This window comes from Dermochelys coriacea, chromosome 1 (assembly GCF_009764565.3).
Source record: "Dermochelys coriacea isolate rDerCor1 chromosome 1, rDerCor1.pri.v4, whole genome shotgun sequence".
Taxonomy (NCBI): domain Eukaryota; kingdom Metazoa; phylum Chordata; order Testudines; family Dermochelyidae; genus Dermochelys; species Dermochelys coriacea.
In genome coordinates, this window is record NC_050068.2 from 120,591,658 (window position 1) to 120,611,189 (window position 19,532).

At 43.6% G+C, this 19,532-nt stretch overlaps 1 protein-coding gene across 7 annotated transcripts in view; it reads right to left on the minus strand.

Moving 5' to 3' along the window:
* UBE3A (ubiquitin protein ligase E3A) overlaps positions 1–19,532 on the minus strand; it is a 109,002-nt gene that overhangs the window by 30,339 nt on the left and 59,131 nt on the right. For all 7 annotated transcript variants that reach the window (XM_038388304.2, XM_043492001.1, XM_038388278.2 and 4 more), the window contains one exon: positions 1,899–2,209. In XM_038388304.2, the coding sequence (XP_038244232.1) occupies positions 1,899–2,209 (311 nt within the window). The remainder of the gene's footprint in view (positions 1–1,898; positions 2,210–19,532) is intronic.

Here is a 19,532-nt window from a genome sequence, read left to right on the forward strand (position 1 = left end):
AGAATCTATGCACATAGCTGTGAAAAAGTAGAGAAACTAAAAACACCCTGTTAAAATATAGAAAGATTAAAGATATAGATTAGACAGAATGCCCTCTCACCACAAAGATGCAGAACATGACACTTGCGACAATCACTCTGTTTAGATGTTGGATCCCTTTCCCCAACCCTGTAAGAAATTAGGGGTCAGGTCCATCTCTCACTATGTTCTTGTACATAGTGCCTAACACAAATGGCCCCCAATCTTGACTGGGGCCTGTAGGTGTTACTGTAATACAAACAAACAGGATGGTACACTACAGGTGCACCTCTTTATCCTTGCTAAAGAGGTTATACCCTCCTTTTAGTTAATCGTTAGTGAAACCCAACTTGCAGGTTTGCATAACCTGTTGCAACTGTACCTTAGTAATACTAATTTTGGAAATGTGATGGGCACCTCTACAGTTAAAGGCTTTGGGTTTTTCAGTTAATGTGGGATTTCAGTCTTTGCTAGGGATGAAAGTAAAGTATTGGTCATAACCAAAGTTACACAAGTCAGAGTACAGATGCAATTTTCTGGAAAGCCAGAAGTAAATAGGTTTAAAGTGTTTAAGTGTTCAAAAGAGTATAAAGTGATAGTTATGGGATGTCTTTTTTTCAGATCTCTAACTTACAAATGAATGTGTTTTAGCACGTTTTAGCTTTTATAGATGTAGGTCTAAAAAAGATCTTTCCACAGGACAGGTATTTTTTCCCGTTAACAACCAAGCCATTAACATTACACATCCTTAGTGGTTTTTTCTTTTTATTTATGACATTAAGCCAGCAAATTTCTGTGTTTACTGTAGCAATCTTATCTGTAAGTTAATGATTTGCCTGTGTGTGGAATATCACCAGACTCAGCACAGAGCCACACTGTAAGAGCTGGCTGGTTTTCTGGAGTTTGGCCATAAATCCTCCTCATCCTAGTACCAAAGGAAGGTACAATTCAAACCCAGACTTTAGAATAGACTATTTTGACTGGCTCTGCCTCACCCAAGCTTGAAAACCATGAAACCAAGCTGGCCCTTTCGCTGTTCCTTTCCTCCTTTATCTGTCTGTTCCCAAACACAGAACTCAGGGGCCAAAAATGAAAAGGTGCAATCTTGAGAATCTATTCAACTGAGGAGTCATGTGACTGAGCAGTAAACTGGCAGTACTGAACCATCCATTACATTAGCACATGACAACACTAACTTTTGAAATTTTAAGACAAAATAAAAAAAATGTTTCCATAATAACCTAACCCACCCATATATTTTAGCAGGAATGTGATGAATACCCAGTTTGGAATCAATTCTGGATGTGAATCCAGCCCATTTGTAGTATTTGTAAAAATCTTATTCTAAAATGCAGCCCAAATACCGAATACTTAAATATTTATGTAGCAACAGCCATGACCTGGCTTCTTTCTCCTCCACACCAAACCTGCAGCTCTCTTCCACAGAGAGCCTCAGGTTCCTTTTCCAGCATTTTATCCATAGCCCTTGAATTCTGTATCTTCTCCTTCCACATATAACCCCGTCGTTCTCTCCAGAAATCTCCAACCAATTTCCCGCAATATCTAGCCTAGTACAATATCTAGTACAGTTTTCTTTCCCTTTCTCCATACCAGCTACCAGTGTCCAATGTAACAGTAATTAGATATTCATAACCACTACTTGCTATCCAACAATTCTGAACATCCTAATAATCAAATCACTAGTTTTTATTACAATATCTACCTTCACCCCAGAACCCTGTATAACTGTTTACACATGATACCTAGAGTTGTAATTTTAGATCTATATAATGGACATGAGAAAGACATTTAAATCTACAAGCTCCCAACACCACCATTTTTAGGAATTTTTATTTTATAAAGATTCTAGAATGCCTTACCTTTAAAGTCATCTCTCGGGCCTTGCATTTCCTTCTTGTTCATTTTTCTGTCAGTACAGGAGTTGTTATGGGCACCTTTGGAATTGTTTTCTAGGTAAGCTGAGCTCGTTCCTTTCTTGGAGGGATGAGGATCACAGAGTTTTGCATTAATCTTATAAAGCTCGAGGGCCTTAATGGCTGCTGCATTGTTATCCATACGGCGAAAAGTTGGACAGGAAGCACAAAATTCATTCGTGCAGGCTTCATTTCCACAGCCCTCAGTTAACTGGTGGTAGTAGCGTTCTATTAGATGTTTTGCAGCTGCTCGCTTCCTGTACCAAACATTCAAACAGTAAGCACAAGGATTAGTACGGCTTTCACATACAAAGCTCATTCAAATTATCATCAAAGCTGAGATTAGTCAGACACTGAAATAAAACACTTCTGAATCAAAGGATATGCATTAGGAGATTTTGAAAATGCAGGATTCTCATTTTGACAAAAGAAAGTTTATTTAACGCACAATTTAGTTTCAGGTCATATGTAAACTGAAAGAAAAACAGATTTTTACCATGTTTCTCCAGGACTAGAAGTTCTCAGTTCTACATTCAAATGTAATACTTATGTTTAGTGTGAAAATTCTGTTGGGGGAAACTAAGTCACTCAGTTAACTGAAGCTAAGTATCTCGATATTACAAATCTAGAATTAGGGTTCTGTCCCGTTACAGGCAACTTTTCACTTGGTTGGCCTATCAACACCTTGCATAAGCACTTGCATGACACTCACACAGTCTGAAAGTCTTGTAAGTTTGTTTTATTTTATAAAAATACTAGAGTGACATTTTTCAGAGTAGCAGCCGTGTTGGTCTGTATTCGCAAAAAGAAAAGGAGTACTTGTGGCACCTTAGAGACTAAGTCTCTAAGGTGCCACAAGTACTCCTTTTCTTTTTAGAGTGACATTGAGTCTGTCCAAGCTGAAAAGCACCCCTTGATTAATTTAGGACCCGATCCTGTTAGGTGCTGAGCACCTTCTACTCCCATGAAACCAGCGAGATATAGATCCTTTAAAAATTACATTTCCATTTTTACAGCATTCCAGGAACAAAAATGGAACCCTGTCCAATGTTTGTTTATTTAATACTCATTGCTGAAAATACCATAAAAGAGGAGCTCAAGCCTAAATGACCATTTCCCCTGGCTCAAATAAGGCAATTGAACCCGACTAGCCTTTCACCAGATCTTCCCTTCTCTCTTTTTTTTTTCTCTAATTATATTTGGTGGTGCAGTACTTTCTAAAACAGATACTAACCTAGTGCCATGTACTGTTTCAAAGATACAGCTGCCTCCTTCTCCCTGGTTTCTTTTTGAAATGGCAAGATGCAAAGAAGAATCTCATCTGAGCCTAGCACTGTCAGTAACAAAAATCCTGTAACTGGGCAATGAAGGATACAGATTCCTCTATAATCCTTGTATCTAGATGTAATATGTGGTCACCAGCACTGGCTGCGAACCCTGAACAGCTGGAGAACTCCACTGCTCTACACTGAACTAAAAACTTGAGTATCTACTTCCATGGCGTGTTTGCATTTCATCAAAGTGTGAATGAGCAAGGTTCTATTTATATTTTACCATTTAATTCTACTTACTCCTTCAAATAGTTCTGTAAGCCATTATAATCCTTTCCTACACTTTTATACTTGTGTAACAACAAGCTTTAAATAAAACATTATCCAGGTGAAAATGAAAAACTATGTTTAGATTCGGGTTACAAACTATAAATCTTTAATCTATCTATCTATCTATCTATCTAGTCCCAAGTTCAAAATTCTGCTTCTCCATGTAATAGCTGATGACAAATACTTAAAATTGAGTAAGGTGCATTTTATCACAAATTTTTAGATGTTTTCTTCAACTTTTTGACGTTTGGAAGTGGATATATATACATGAAATTAGAACCAATCTTTGTTTCTCATAGTGTATGTGGTTCTTTTAAAACTAAACATTAAAGCTGCTTTTAGCTTACTAAGGAAAGCGTCGGCCTTGCCTTGATGTCTCATTTGTTTGCTTCTCTTGCGATTACTACAATGCATTACTTTTACCACCTCCCATCATGGAACATGTACCCAACTAAAGTCCATACCACTAATCCTTTCATCTCTCATACCCCTCTTTAAGACATTTTCTCCATGATACATACAAGATGATAATTTTTTACATAAAACCCTGATGTCCAACAATAGCCACATAATATTATTGGTGTAACATTTAGCCTTCCTTAACCCATTCCCTGCATTATCATCCTCACTTATTTAATCATGTCTAAATTTAGACAGCAAGATCTCTGGCATAATCTTTGTTTTTTATAAAGTGCCTTGTACTTCTTTGGGTGTTATAGTATAAATCCTCCTTATTCTGAGCTTTTAGATCCAGCCTATTTAGACTTAAGTGTAGGTTAGCATCTTCTATATTTAAATGTAGAGGAAAGGATCAATTAAGAACATAAGAATGGCCATATCGGGTTACAATAATGGTCCATGTAGCCCAATATCTTGTCTTCCAACAATGGCCAATGCCAAATGCTTCAGAGGGAATGAACAGAACAGGGCAATTATTGAGTGATCCATCTCCTGTTGTCCAGGCCCAGCTTCTGGCAGCCAGAGGTTTAGGGACCTTCAGAGCATGAGGTTGTGTCTCTGACCATCTAGGCTAATAGCCATTGATTGACCCATTGTTGGATCATATTAAAATAGTTCTGTATTAAAATCACAGATGAGTTTGATTCCCCATAGTTTAAATTCCAGGGTATTACTAATTAAGAGGTCTCTTGGTTTTTGGTACTGTTTCTTTCCCCGTGTGAAACTTGCAAGCTGCTAATTGTGTTAGTACATTCTAAGACAGAGTCTGTTCTCAAAGCAATTCTTTGTAACAACAACTACTCACACAGAGAGAGACTCAAAGCAATACTCTGTAACAACAAAAACAGCACCCAGAGACTCCCCGCCCTTTTGTTGTATTCATCTTGCTTTGTTAACAATTGTGATTAAAATAGAGATAGAGGATGTATGTGGATGGATGCTTGGTGTGGATAATAACTGAATGATCAGGGAGGTGCCAGTCTAAGAATCCAGTGTCCATCGGCTGAAGAAGGCATCAAGTGGAAATAACCAGAGGATCCTCGGAGGGCAGACTGGAATCCACCCAACAGCCTCAAGGATGGGAGAACCAAAGAACAAGATAACATCTGGCAGCACAAAGCCATCAGGAATGTGCCATCTGCTGATTGATTCAGCAACAGCATGATGAAGCAATTCCCATAGACTGGCATAAGAAGAAATTCCTATAAAACTGGACTCTAGAAAGTGAGAACTTTGGGTCTGATTCTGCAAACCAACTGCCAGGAGCATCAGATGAGCATCCGACAAGGCCCTGCTCCCTCCTCATGTCCAGGCCACCTGGCCAGTGGCTTGGCATGAGCAACTCTAAGGCTGGTAACTATGATAACCTTGCAAAACCTGTGTGTGTATGAATGAATGTGTGAATAAATATGAAATTAAATGGAATGTTATAGCTATAACTAACTGCTTACTGTGATTCTTTCTGTATTCACAATAAATCTGGCATTTTGTCTTTTCCCCTTTAATAAGATCCTGCTGGTTTTTATTTTATTGGTATAACATTATCCCTCCATGAACTTATCTAATTATCTTTTTTGAAGCCAGTTATACTTTTGGCCTTCACAATGTGCCATGGCAATGAGTTCCACAAATTGACTGTGTCTCGTGTAAAGAAATACTTCCTGTACTGTTTTAAACCTCTTGCCCATTAATTTCATAGGGTGACTCTGGTTCTTATGTTATGTGAAGGGGTAAATAAAATTCCCTATTCATTTTCTCTACTTCATTTACGATTTTCTAGACATCTATCGTATCTCCTCTTACTCATCTCTTTTCTAAGCCAAGGAGTCCTAGTCTCACCTCTGACTGGCAGCTGTTCCAGACCTCTAATAATTTTTACTGCCCTTCTCTGTATCTTTTCCAATTCTAGTACAACTTTTTTGAGATGGGGTAACCAAAACAGTGTGCAATATTCAAGAAGTAGGCATATTCAAGGTTGATCATTTATGTGCGACAGAGGCCATTCTTCCTTAGAAGGTAAATTAGGACTTCTTCAAAACCACAATTAAGCCCTTCCACTTTCGCTCTTGTGAAACCAAGCTACACTATTAATATATCCAGAGCTATTTTAGTATGGCAAATTATTCTATTTTTATCCCATCATATTTGAGATTACTGCTATATTCGGTAAACAAAATAAAGACTGAGGTCTGCCACTATCTATAATAGAAATCTTAATCTAAGGCAATGGTATTCCCACTAGGGTCCTACACCTAAGATTTCCAAAGGGATATGCACTTCCATCTGAAATTTTTTTAGGGGGTTACAAATGAAAAAAAGTTGAAAACCACTGCTGTTAGGGACAGTTGTCCTTTGCTTCTATATTCATCATGATGAAAAAGAGAAAAGCGTAGCAGAATATAATGCATCATGCATGATTATTACTGGTTTCAAAATATACTACATAAATGTTTCTGTAGAATATCATCCACACAATTTTAATGTCAGGCTTCAGAATCAATGTAAAAATTGATTCTACCAAAACAGGACAGGAAGGCATTTCCACATAAAGATCAATCGGGGTGAAATGTGACTATTTAAACAAAGGGACACTTGACATCACAAGAGAACTTATAACTAAAGTGCTCAACTAAAGAAAAGCCAGAAATTACTCTGTGCATCTCTAACTCAACTATGACCGAGGCCAAAAGTCACTCCAGAAGCTAGGTTCACCTGTCCAACTGCTGATTGCTTCTCTTAAGCTACTAACAGTTTATAACACCCAGAGGCTTGTTCCATTTACTAGTCTAACTTTCCTTGTTCAGAATCATTTTTGTTTTGTTTGTCACCTACCCAGAGCCTTGTGTACCCTACGGAAAACTAGACCTAAGGTCTGTTGCACTATTTTGCAGCAGACTGAAGATTCTGAAACAGTTTCAGTTACATGAACCCTGAGGCTTTTATTGAATTCCCTATGGAAATGAATCATTCAATCACTTCAGTATTGTAATTATGTAATCTATTTCACTTAATGTTTGATGCTGCCTGTAATTTATTATTTTCAATGTGCTGAAAATTTAGTATTAAAATACGTAACTGAATATATACAGGTTTCAGAGTAGCAGCCATATTAGTCTGTATTCGCAAAAAGAAAAGGAGTACTTGTGGCACCTTAGAGACTAATAAATTTATTTGCGCATAAGCTTTTGTGAGCTACAGCTCACTTCATCGGATGCATTTGGTGGAAAATACAATGGGGAGATTTATATACATAGAGAACATGAAACAATGGGAATTACCATACACACTGTAACAAGAATGATCACTTAAGGTGAGCTATTACTAGCAGAAGAGCGGGGGAAGGACCTTTTGTAGCGATAACCAAGGTGGGCCATTTCCAGCAGTTGACAAGAACGTCTGAGGAACAATGGGAGGTGGGGGGGGGAATAAACATGGGGAAAAGTTTTACTTTGTGTAATGACCCATCCACTCCCAGTCTCTATTCAAGCGTAAGTTAATTGTATCCAGTTTGCAAATTAATTCCAATTCAGCAGTCTCTCACTGGAGTCTGTTTTTGAAGTTTTTTTGTTGCAGAATTACAACTTTTAGGTCTGTAATCAAGTGATCAGAGAGATGACTTGTTTTTGAATGTTATAATGTTTATAATGTTATAATATTTTTTTTTCTCTGACTGGTTTTTGAATGTTATAATTCTTGACGTTGGATTTGTGTCCATTTATTCTTTTACGTAGAGACTGTCCAGTTTGGCCAATGTACATGGCAGAGGGGCATTGCTGGCACATGATGGCATACATCACATTGATAGATGTGCATGTGAAGGAGCCTCTGATAGCATGGCTGACGTGATTAGGCGCTATGATGGTGTCCCCTGAATAGATATGAGGACATAGTTGGCAACGGGCTTGGTTGCCAGGATAGGTTCCTAGGTTAATGGTTCTGTTATGTGGTGTGTGGTTGCAGGTGAGCATTTGCTTCAGGTTGGGGGGCTGTCTGTAAGCAAGGACTGGCCTGTCTCCCAAGATCTGTGAGAGTGATGAGTCGTCCTTCAGGATAGGTTGTAGATCCTTGATGATGCATTGGAAAGGTTTTAGTTGGGGGCTGAAGGTGATGGCTAGTGGCGTTCTGTTATTTTCTTTGCTGGGCCTGTCCTGTAGTAGGTGACTTCTGGGTCTGGCTCTGTCAATCTGTTTCTTCACTTCAGCAGGTGGGTACTATAGTTGTAAGAATGCTTGATAGAGGTATACAGAATTTGTTATGGGGAAGCTGGAGATTTTGGCAATTTGGGCACATGTAGAACTGCCTTGGCTGCTCCTTCTGTTCGCCTGGAGTGAGCCCAGTGAGGCTTACATCTTGCCAACGTCTCTGAGGAAGCTCATAGTAGGTAGGTGATATGGAAGGGGGGGGTTCAGCTATTGTGACCTGCACTGGATGTGCCATGTTTGTCTTTCTTCCACAGGACAGAAGCGACTTTGTCTGTACAAAGTGCAAGCTGGTCTCCATATTGGAAGAGAAGATTGAAGGTCTGGAGCAACAGGTAACGACCCTGCGTTGTATACGAGAGACTGAGGATTTTCTGGACCAAACTCAGGATAGCCTTCTAGGGGCACAAAGCTCTAAAGATATAGAGCAGGTTGCACAGAGGAGCCAAGAGGCCAGTGAAGAAGCTTGGCAACATGTGACCTCCAGAAGAGGTAAGCGGAATGTCCGGGTTCCAGTAACACAGACACAGGTAACTAACCGCTTTCATGTTCTCTCCACAGGTACCAATGCGGAGAGTGGACCAGATGATATGTCTGGGGGGAAAAAGCAGAAGGAGACCCCGCTGGTTGGGAGGCATGAGATGCGATGTCCTGAGGTTGGGGGTTCCACGACCACCACTCCCAAGAGGAGAAGGCGAGTGGTGGTGGTCGGGGACTCTCTCCTCCGGGGGACTGAGTCATCTATCTGCCGCCCTGACCGGGAAAACCGAGAAGTCTGCTGCTTGCCAGGGGCTAAGATTCGTGATGTGACGGAGAGACTGCCGAGACTCATCAAGCCCTCGGATCGCTACCCCTTCCTGCTTCTCCACGTGGGCACCAATGATACTGCCAAGAATGACCTTGAGCGGATCACTGCGGACTACGTGGCTCTGGGAAGAAGGATAAAGGAGTTGGAGGCGCAAGTGGTGTTCTCGTCCATCCTCCCCGTGGAAGGAAAAGGCCTGGGTAGGGACCGTCGAATCGTGGAGGTCAACGAATGGCTACGCAGGTGGTGTCGGAGAGAAGGCTTTGGATTCTTTGACCATGGGATGGTGTTCCATGAAGGAGGAGTGCTGGGCAGAGACGGGCTCCATCTTACGAAGAGAGGGAAGAACATCTTTGCCAGCAGGCTGGCTAACCTAGTGAGGAGGGCTTTAAACTAGGTTCACCGGGGGAAGGAGACCAAAGCCCTGAGGTAAGTGGGAAAGCGGGATACCGGGAGGAAGCACAGGCAGGAATGTCTGAGAGGGGAGGGCTCCTGCCTCATACTGGGAATGAGGGGCGATCAACAGGTTATCTCAAGTGCTTATATACAAATGCACAAAGCCTTGGAAACAAGCAGGGAGAACTGGAGGTCCTGGTGATGTCAAGGAATTATGACGTGATTGGAACAACAGAGACTTGGTGGGATAACTCACATGACTGGAGTACAGTCATGGATGGTTATAAACTGTTCAGGAAGGACAGGCAGGGCAGAAAAGGTGGGGGAGTAGCACTGTATGTAAGGGAGCAGTATGACTGCTCAGAGCTCCGGTACGAAACTGTGGAAAAACCTGAGTGTCTCTGGATTAAGTTTAGAAGTGTGTGCAACAAGAGTGATGTCATGGTGGGAGTCTGCTATAGACCACCGGACCAGGGGGATGAGGTGGATGAGGCTTTCTTCCGGCAACTCACGGAAGCTACTAGATCGCATGCCCTGATTCTCATGGGTGACTTTAATTTTCCTGATATCTGCTGGGAGAGCAATACAGCGGTGCATAGACAATCCAGGAAGTTTTTGGAAAGCGTAGGGGACAATTTCCTGGTGCAAGTGCTAGGGGAGCCAACTAGGGGGAGCGCTTTTCTTGACCTGCTGCTCACAAACCGGGTAGAATTAGTGGGGGAAGCAAAAGTGGATGGGAATCTGGGAGGCAGTGACCATGAGTTGGTTGAGTTCAGGATCCTGACGCAGGGAAGAAAGGTAAGCAGCAGGATACGGACCCTGGACTTCAGGAAAGCAGACTTTGACTCCCTTAGGGAACAGATGGCCAGGATCCCCTGGGGGACTAACATGAAAGGGAAGGGAGTCCAGGAGAGCTGGCTGTATTTCAAGGAATCCCTGTTGAGGTTACAGGGGCAAACCATCCCGATGAGTCGAAAGAATAGTAAATATGGCAGGCGACCAGCTTGGCTTAATGGTGAAATCCTAGCGGATCTTAAACATAAAAAAGAAGCTTACAAGAAGTGGAAGGTTGGACATATGACCAGGGAAGAGTATAAAAATATTGCTCGGGCATGTAGGAAAGATATCAGGAGGGCCAAATCGCACCTGGAGCTGCAGCTAGCAAGAGATGTCAAGAGTAACAAGAAGGGTTTCTTCAGGTATGTTGGCAACAAGAAGAAAGCCAAGGAAAGTGTGGGCCCCTTACTGAATGAGGGAGGCAAGCTAGTGACAGAGGATGTGGAAAAAGCTAATGTACTCAATGCTTTTTTTGCTTCTGTTTTCACTAACAAGGTCAGCTCCCAGACTGCTGTGCTGGGCAACACAAAATGGGGAAGAGATGGCCAGCCCTCTGTAGAGATAGAGGTGGTTAGGGACTATTTAGAAAAGCTGGACGTGCACAAGTCCATGGGGCCGGACGAATTGCATCCGAGAGTGCTGAAGGAATTGGCGGCTGTGATTGCAGAGCCCTTGGCCATTATCTTTGAAAACTCGTGGCGAACGGGGGAAGTCCCGGATGACTGGAAAAAGGCTAATGTAGTGCCCATCTTTAAAAAAGGGAAGAAGGAGGATCCTGGGAACTACAGGCCAGTCAGCCTCACCTCAGTCCCTGGAAAAATCATGGAGCAGGTCCTCAAAGAATCAATCCTGAAGCACTTAGAGGAGAGGAAAGTGATCAGGAACAGTCAGCATGGATTCACCAAGGGAAGGTCATGCCTGACTAATCTAATCGCCTTTTATGATGAGATTACTGGTTCTGTGGATGAAGGGAAAGCAGTGGATGTATTGTTTCTTGACTTTAGCAAAGCTTTTGACACGGTCTCCCACAGCATTCATGTCAGCAAGTTAAGGAAGTATGGGCTGGATGAATGCACTATAAGGTGGGTAGAAAGCTGGCTAGATTGTCGGGCTCAACGGGTAGTGATCAATGGCTCCATGTCTAGTTGGCAGCCGGTGTCAAGTGGAGTGCCCCAGGGGTCGGTCCTGGGGCCCGTTTTGTTCAATATCTTCATAAATGATCTGGAGGATGGTGTGGATTGCACTCTCAGCAAATTTGCGGATGATACTAAACTGGGAGGAGTGGTAGATACGCTGGAGGGGAGGGATAGGATACAGAAGGACCTAGACAAATTGGAGGATTGGGCCAAAAGAAATCTAATGAGGTTCAATAAGGATAAAGTGCAGGGTCCTGCACTTAGGATGGAAGAATCCAATGCACCGCTACAGACTAGGGACCGAATGGCTCGGCAGCAGTTCTGCGGAAAAGGACCTAGGGGTGACAGTGGACGAGAAGCTGGATATGAGTCAGCAGTGTGCCCTTGTTGCCAAGAAGGCCAATGGCATTTTGGGATGTATAAGTAGGGGCATAGCGAGCAGATCGAGGGACGTGATCGTTCCCCTCTATTCGACACTGGTGAGGCCTCATCTGGAGTACTGTGTCCAGTTTTGGGCCCCACACTACAGGAAGGATGTGGATAAATTGGAAAGAGTACAACGAAGGGCAACGAAAATGATTAGGGGTCTAGAGCACATGACTTATGAGGAGAGGCTGAGGGAGCTGGGATTGTTTAGTCTGCAGAAGAGAAGAATGAGGGGGGATTTGATAGCTGCTTTCAACTACCTGAAAGGGGGTTTCAAAGAGGATGGCTCTAGACTGTTCTCAATGGTAGCAGATGACAGAACGAGGAGTAATGGTCTCAAGTTGCAATGGGGGAGGTTTAGATTGGATATTAGGAAAAACTTTTTCACTAAGAGGGTGGTGAAACACTGGAATGCGTTACCTAGGGAGGTGGTAGAATCTCCTTCCTTAGAGGTTTTTAAGGTCAGGCTTGACAAAGCCCTGGCTGGGATGATTTAACTGGGACTTGGTCCTGCTTTGAGCAGGGGGTTGGACTAGATGACCTTCTGGGGTCCCTTCCAACCCTGATATTCTATGATTCTATGATTCTATGATGGCATAATGCATTATAAACGTGTGGACAGAGCATCAGGTGCCTGAACAACAGATGTCTTGCCATACGCATCTGCCAATTTGGCCAATGTGGCAACTCGCACTCAGAGAGTGAGGTGGGGTTATGCCGGATTGTTTGTAACATACACGGAGGAATCCGGAGACCCGTTGGGAGGAGAGGGTTTGACCCTTGGTTTGGCAATGGCCACAAACAGCTTTGGTGATGTGCGAAAGGATCGAGTCCTGTGAAGGTAGAAAGCCAGTGCATGGACAGATAAGAAGTGAGTGCAGACTTTAGGGGAGGCGTGCGGTTTGGGGCAGAAGACAGGTAGGTGGATGCACTGGCTTAGGTGGAATTCTGACACTACCTTTGGGAAGAACTTAGGGTGAAGATGTAGGAACACCTTGTCTTTGTCAAATATAGTGTGTGTGTGTGGGGCGGGAAGGGAGGGGGTCCTGTCATTATCGCTGCTAGCTCCCTGACCTGCCTGGCTGAGGTCATGGCTATCAGGAATGTCACTTTCATCGACAGGTGGGAGAGGGAGCATGTAGCCAATGGTTCAAAGGCACAGTGGATGAGAGGGCACAGTGGAGGAGATTGAAGTCTCACGGGAGTACAGGCTTTAGTACTGGTGGAAAAGGTAAACCCTTCATGAATCAGACAGTGGTAGTGGAGTGCGTACACACAGACAAGCCATGCAGAGGGGAGGAAAAAGGACTGCCAGGTGCACCTGTATAGAGTTGAGGGCTAGGCTTGACGTTTTTAGGGCAAGAACGTAGGACGACTGGTACAGATACTGTGCTCAGTGAGTGACTGTGATAGTGCACTTATGCCATGAATTATTTCCGTTTAGCTCGGTAGCATGCCCTGGTGGATTCTCTCCTGCTCTGAGAAAGAATTTGCTGCACTGTGGTGGAGCATGCCTGGACTACCCTCTACCCCCATTCAAATACCAGGCTGTGAAGTGAAGAGGGCCCAGATTAGGATGTCAGATTCTCCACTGATCTTGTGAGATAGATTCAAGAGCGTATGAAGGCAGAGCGGTGTGCAGGCAGAGAGTCAGAGAAGGTCCATGAACCAGAACTGACAGAGCCAGAATGGGGCTACGAGTATCATGGTGGCTGTGTCCCAGCAAATCTTGCATAGTACTTGCAGCAGAAGAGGAATGGGAGGAAAGGCTTAGCGGAGGTGTTCTATACAGAGGAGGAGGAGAGCGCCGGCACACGAGTTTTCCCATACTTCTCCAATGCAACAACAGAGGGGCAGCTTCCGGCTCTCATGAGTGGCAGAGAGATCCCACTGAGGGGTGCCCCGATTCTTGAAGAGGTACCGTAATGAGGTGTCGTATAGCTCCCACTTGTGATTTAAGTGGAGAGTCCTTCTGGGCGTGTTGGCCAGAGGATTCTGGGTTCCTGGGAGGTATGTGGCTTGAAGCATTGAAGTATGTGGTTTTTGATACACCAGTTTCAAAGGTGGATGGGGTCAGAGCAACACTGCTTCTTGATGTATACCACTGCTGCGTAGTTCTCGGAGAGCAGCTGAACACGGAGGAATTGAATGAACAGGAGAAAGGGTTAGGGGCTAAGAGGACTGCCTGAAGCTCTAACACACTTATGGGCATCCTGGCCTCCCACAGCTTCCATACTCCCAGGTGGTCCCTTGGGGTGGTCCAAGTGGGCTCCCCAACCTGTGAGGGAGGCATCTGTTATGATGGTGATATGTGGTACTGGAGGTGCGAAGGGGGTGCTGATCATGACCTTGAAAGGATCAGCCCATCATGTGAGGGAGGCCAGCACCCTCCAGGGAACGATGACTCTAGTCTGCATATTGTCCCTGCTGGGTCTGTAGATGGAGTAGAGCCATGCCTGGAGGCAACGCATGTGGAGACGTGCGTGAGGTGTCACATAGGTGCCGGTGGCCATATGGCCAAGAAGAGCAAGCTGGAACATGGTGTAGGGTCTCTGATGTAGGTCTGCAAGGATGGACGTCAGTGTTGCAAAGTGTTCTGCTGGGAGGAAGCCTCTTGCCTCTATGGAGTGTATTGTTTGTGTAGGTATCAATACTGACTTTTCTTCATTGACACAAATACCTAGCAAAGACAATAGGTTGATCATTTAGGAGGTTATTTCCTGGTGCAAAAGCGCCAAGAGGAGCCTGCCATCGAGGTAGGGATACACCAAGTAGCTGAGATGGTAAATTTTGGCTGCTGCCACACTGAAAACCTTCGTGAACACCTATGGAGTGGTCACTATACTGAATGGAAGGACCAGAAACTGGTGGTATTGGTGTCCTACCCAAAAACTAAGAAACTTGTGGTGGGCTGGGAGAATATCCACATGTAAGTAAGTGTGCTTCATGTCGAGAGCTGCAAACCATGCTCCCTCTGGGAAGGAGGAAATAAACTGATGCCAGCGTTACCATACAGAATTTGGACTTTCTTTCTGATAAAACCCAAAGATCTAGGCAGTGTCCTCGACCCTTCTTCAGGATGAGGAAGTATGGTGACTAGAAGCCTCTGCCCTTGTATTGAGGTGGGACAACTCTATGGCCCCCTTGAGAAGCAGAGAGTGTCTGCTTCTTGTTGGAGAATGCATTGATGGAGTGGGTCCCCGGGGTAAGAGTTGCTTAGGTGGGAATGAGATTAATTCTATGGAGTATCTGTGGTGGATGATCTCCAGTACACAACTGTCTATGGTGATCCTGTTCCAATTGTAGGTAAATATGGCCAGATGGCTTCCAAAGATTATATAGGGTGCTGCGGATGCCATCAGGGAAGATTCATGAGTCTTGAACTGATTGTCAAAACTGAGGTTTTAGCTGCAGCTGGAAAAAGGGTTGTGGTGGAGGTGGGGAAGTGTGGCCATTGTGAGTGGTGCTGCCTACATGGCGCCTCCTACAGGCATTGGTAGTAGGCTGAGTAGGGAGTGTGTGGTTGTGGTTCAGGTTCAGAATGGTTGTCTCCGTTGCTTGAGTCTTGGAGCAGGAGTGGATATACTAAGGGAAAGTAGCGAATGAAGGGATCTGTTCATCTTCTTGTGGAATATCTTGTGCTCGTCAAAAGGGAGGTCCTCAATTGTACTTTAGACCTCACTGGGGAATCCGGATGATTGGCACCACGAGTCCCAGCGCATAACGAATCTTGTTGCTAGAGACTGAGAGGACGTCAGCCGGGTCCACAGCGATCTGGAAGTCTGGGCCACCAGACTGGGCCACCAGTCGCCTCTCGTCCACCAATGCATGGAATTGCTGCTGTTAGTCCGGTGGCAGCTTGTCCTTGAATGCTGCTAACCTGTTGTAGTTATTAAAAATCATACTTGGCTATCACTGCCTGGTAGTTTGTAATCTGGAACTGTAGTCCCACCAAGGAACACACACTCTTTGGCCTCGCATATCCATCCTCTTTGCTGCCTTGCCTGGAGGAGTAGGCTTCCCTGGGTACTAGTGTGCCTGCTCTGCTGCTGCACTGACAACGAGAGAGCAGGGGAGGTAGGAATGTAAAGAGAAAACCTGCCCCATCAGCAGGCACGAAATGTCCCTTTCGGCATCAGGGCACAAGAGACAGGAGTGCGCCATGCTGCCTGCATCAGTTGAAGAACGGCCTCATTAACGGATAGAGCCATCCGAGGTTTTGAGTATGTCCAGGAGCTGATGTTGTGGGTCCTGGACCTCTTCCAACAGAATCCCCAGGTCTGCCGCTATCCTCTGGAGCAAGTCCTGGTACAGGCGACTGTCATGCAAAGAGAGTGGGAGAGGACTAAGCACCTCGCCCGACAATGAAGCAGCAGCGGAGACCGGTGGAGCTGATGGTACCGGTTTGATGTCTGCCTCTTCCTCATAGACTAGTGGTGCTGCCGGGTGAACAGGAGACAGTTAATAAGATGCCTGCAGTGGTGCCTGGCATCCGCGATAGGGATCCCAGGGTGCCCGGTCTGGCCAAGAAGACGGCTCCCTAGGATGCAGTGGGCCCTGCAGGTAGCGGTACCAGGTCTCTGCTGCTGGATCATATGCTAGGGGGTAGGGTAATCTGAGCTGGAAGTCCAGACTTCAGTGGGACATTGGAGAAAATGAGGCTCTGGCTCCAAGAACTCCTCAGACTCCGAAGATGGATCTGGCAATAGGGGGACCACTGGTACTGGAGGGTTGCAATGCTGTAATGCTATGGGCTTCTCTGGCAGCAGTAGGAGAGGTTCATCTGCTGGGGTGGGGATGACATTAGTGAATGGGGGGTCCAGAGAGGAGTGGACTGTGGTTATGGAAGGATCAGCTCCTCCATTGACACAAAAGGCTCAGAGCGTCAAGGAGTCTGTGGTATGCCTCTGGAAATGCCAGAGTGCCCAGGTGGTGTCCATGGGACCGGCCTATCCAAGAGGTGCAGGGGTAACGGTGGGATGGGCGATATCCTTGCCTACTGGAGCAGTCATCGGTATGGTCAGATTCCATTTGCACCTGGCCTTACCTGCCACACGGGGAGGAAATGCTGTGCTTAGGAGCAGTCTGCATTGGGAATTCGCTCTTATGCCCATGAGAGTGTTTTTTTACTCTCCTGTCAGGACTTGACCTTTCACTTTGGTACCAATGGATCCAGGGCATGGGAAGCGTTCACAGGGGCGCTCACCGCTGGAGACGGACGCTGTACTAGGGGTTCTGGTCGCATGGCTTCCTCCATCAAGTACTTACAGAGGCAAAGCTCTCCAGCTTCCTTGGTTTGGGGTGGGAAGAACTTGCAGATGGAGCAGCGAGCCATGATATGTGCCTTGTCAAGGCAGTAAAGGCACCTCTGGTGCTCATCACTCACAGAGTGAGCACAGGCAGGAGAAAATTTTTAAATCTTGGAATCCCAGAGCATAGTTTCCATGGGTGGGGATGGTCCCCGAAGAAGGGAAGGACTATAACTAACTTACTTGCTATCTCTAAAATGACAAAATACAACTATCTAAAACTATGTACATTGAACAAGGAGTGGTCATTCTCAGAGCAAAACTAAGAGCATGAAGGAACAGGGGTTCCAACTCAGCAGTAAGAGGGAGCCGGAGTGGTGCTGACCCGCACTACCTATTATATCCTTGGCTAGGAACAGAAAGGAACGCACCACGCACATGCAGGTGAACGGACACTGCTAAGATGTGTGGAATACATATTCGGACCATCACTCGAAGAAGAATATGTAGTATACACAGGGTTTTAGTCTTTAATACTTGCATATCTCGCAGGGTTATTGAAAGTATAATGACAAAATCTGATAACAATGGGGGGGCAATATAAATACATATCTGGAAATAGATCAGCAATGAAATTGTTAATGTTGACACTAAGGACTGATCTACACTATTTTTGTACCAATTTAAATATACTTCTATTTTTCTATTTCTATTTTAACTATTTTTCTGTATCTAAACCCATAGAGTTAAAAATAACGCAAAAAGTGTGTGCAAGTGACATAAGCTAAACAGAGAAAGAAGTCCACACGAGGAATTATACCAGTACAACTAGAGTGGTATAATAATGCCAGTAGATTTCCCCATATAGACAAGCCCTAAGTCAAGCAGGACAGTAGAAATCCTATACAGACTCCCCTCAGTTTAAAAGTATTATACACTAATACCTACATCTAAAAACTGCTTGAATGAAACAGAGTATTTCATAGGCAGTGTCCTCCTGGTATGTCTAGTTTCTTCCAGAAATGTGTGTAAATTTCCCCAAAATCACAGACAATTTTGCTTTTAGCTATTACAAAGAAATATCTGAAATCTTGGTTTTTATTTTAAATAAACTTTAACTTACACTGACTGTTTTTGTAGAATAATGGAGAATGCTTACAGACATCCCTTTATAAATATGCCACAATTAAATTACAAGTAACCACAAGTTCAAAGGCGTTTTAATTTTTATTAGGAACTAACCTCTTAAGTTTGTCTGTTAAATAGTATAATTTGGGTTTCAAGATCATAGATTTTACCTTGCCCAAGGCGAGTATGCAAATTGTGGAATAGATTATGGGGGATTATTTGTTTTATTGAACAATTCAATTCAATTTATATTTTAAATACGTGATAGCACATGAATCTGCATTTCTCAAATAACTCAACACTTGCACAAGAAATGGTGAATAAGCTAAACATGTAAGCGCAACACATACATAACTAAGCAACCAAGCAAATGAGAGATGTATAAACATTTTATCAGCTTCAGAAGAAATTTAAACCACATCTCTGTCTACCGTTTTGATTTGAATAAAGAATTCACAAGTAAAATTCCAAAGTTCTGTTATCTGGTATTAGTGTAGGTTACTAACTGGTGCAAAAAAAAAAAAAAACAACAACCACCAACCTTTAAGTGTTACATAACCACACATTTTTGAATGAAGCATAATAAGATTTTGTAGTAATTTAGCACAAGAACAGTATAAAGGTATGGTGGGTTTTTTAAAAAAAGGATTACACGCATGCTAACTTTTATACTTTTATGTACAGAGCAGCATCACTATTTAATGCCTTTAGGAAAACATATACATTAATGTTCACTGAAGTTTACAATCTCCTATACTAATAATTCAGTAGGAACTCAAAGTACCAAGGCAGCATTATCATCATCTAATTCCTTTCTTTAATAAGCACAATGAAAAAAAAATCAGCATTAGATTATCCTCAACAAGTGAACTATGTCAACAGGCATCACGTGGAAATTAAGGAAGTAAAAGAAAAATAGTGTTCATTTTCTATGTAGAAAATGAAAGAAAAATAATTTAAAATGTCGATGTTTTAATTCATGAATTACTGTTTCATTTATTTTTTATATAATAAAGAGCAAATAGGAGATCTTGCAAGACAAAATATTAAATCACTGATACAGCTGCAGTATTTTTATAATGCACTTCTGGGAACAACTGTAGCTGAAACGAACAACTAGCAGCTAAAAGTGAAATTTATGTGAGTTTGGAGGCAGGCATTTTTGTCCTCTTTTTTCCCCCCCTAGAAGTAGGGACTACGAAGTGAAGATGATGATGACTACTGAAGCAGCACACTAGAAGTGCCCAAGGAGGAGAGGAGACAAAGAAGATGGTCAGATGTGGTATGTACCTCTGATGGAAGCTATTTACATATAAACTATAACCTGATAGAGCCTTCATGACA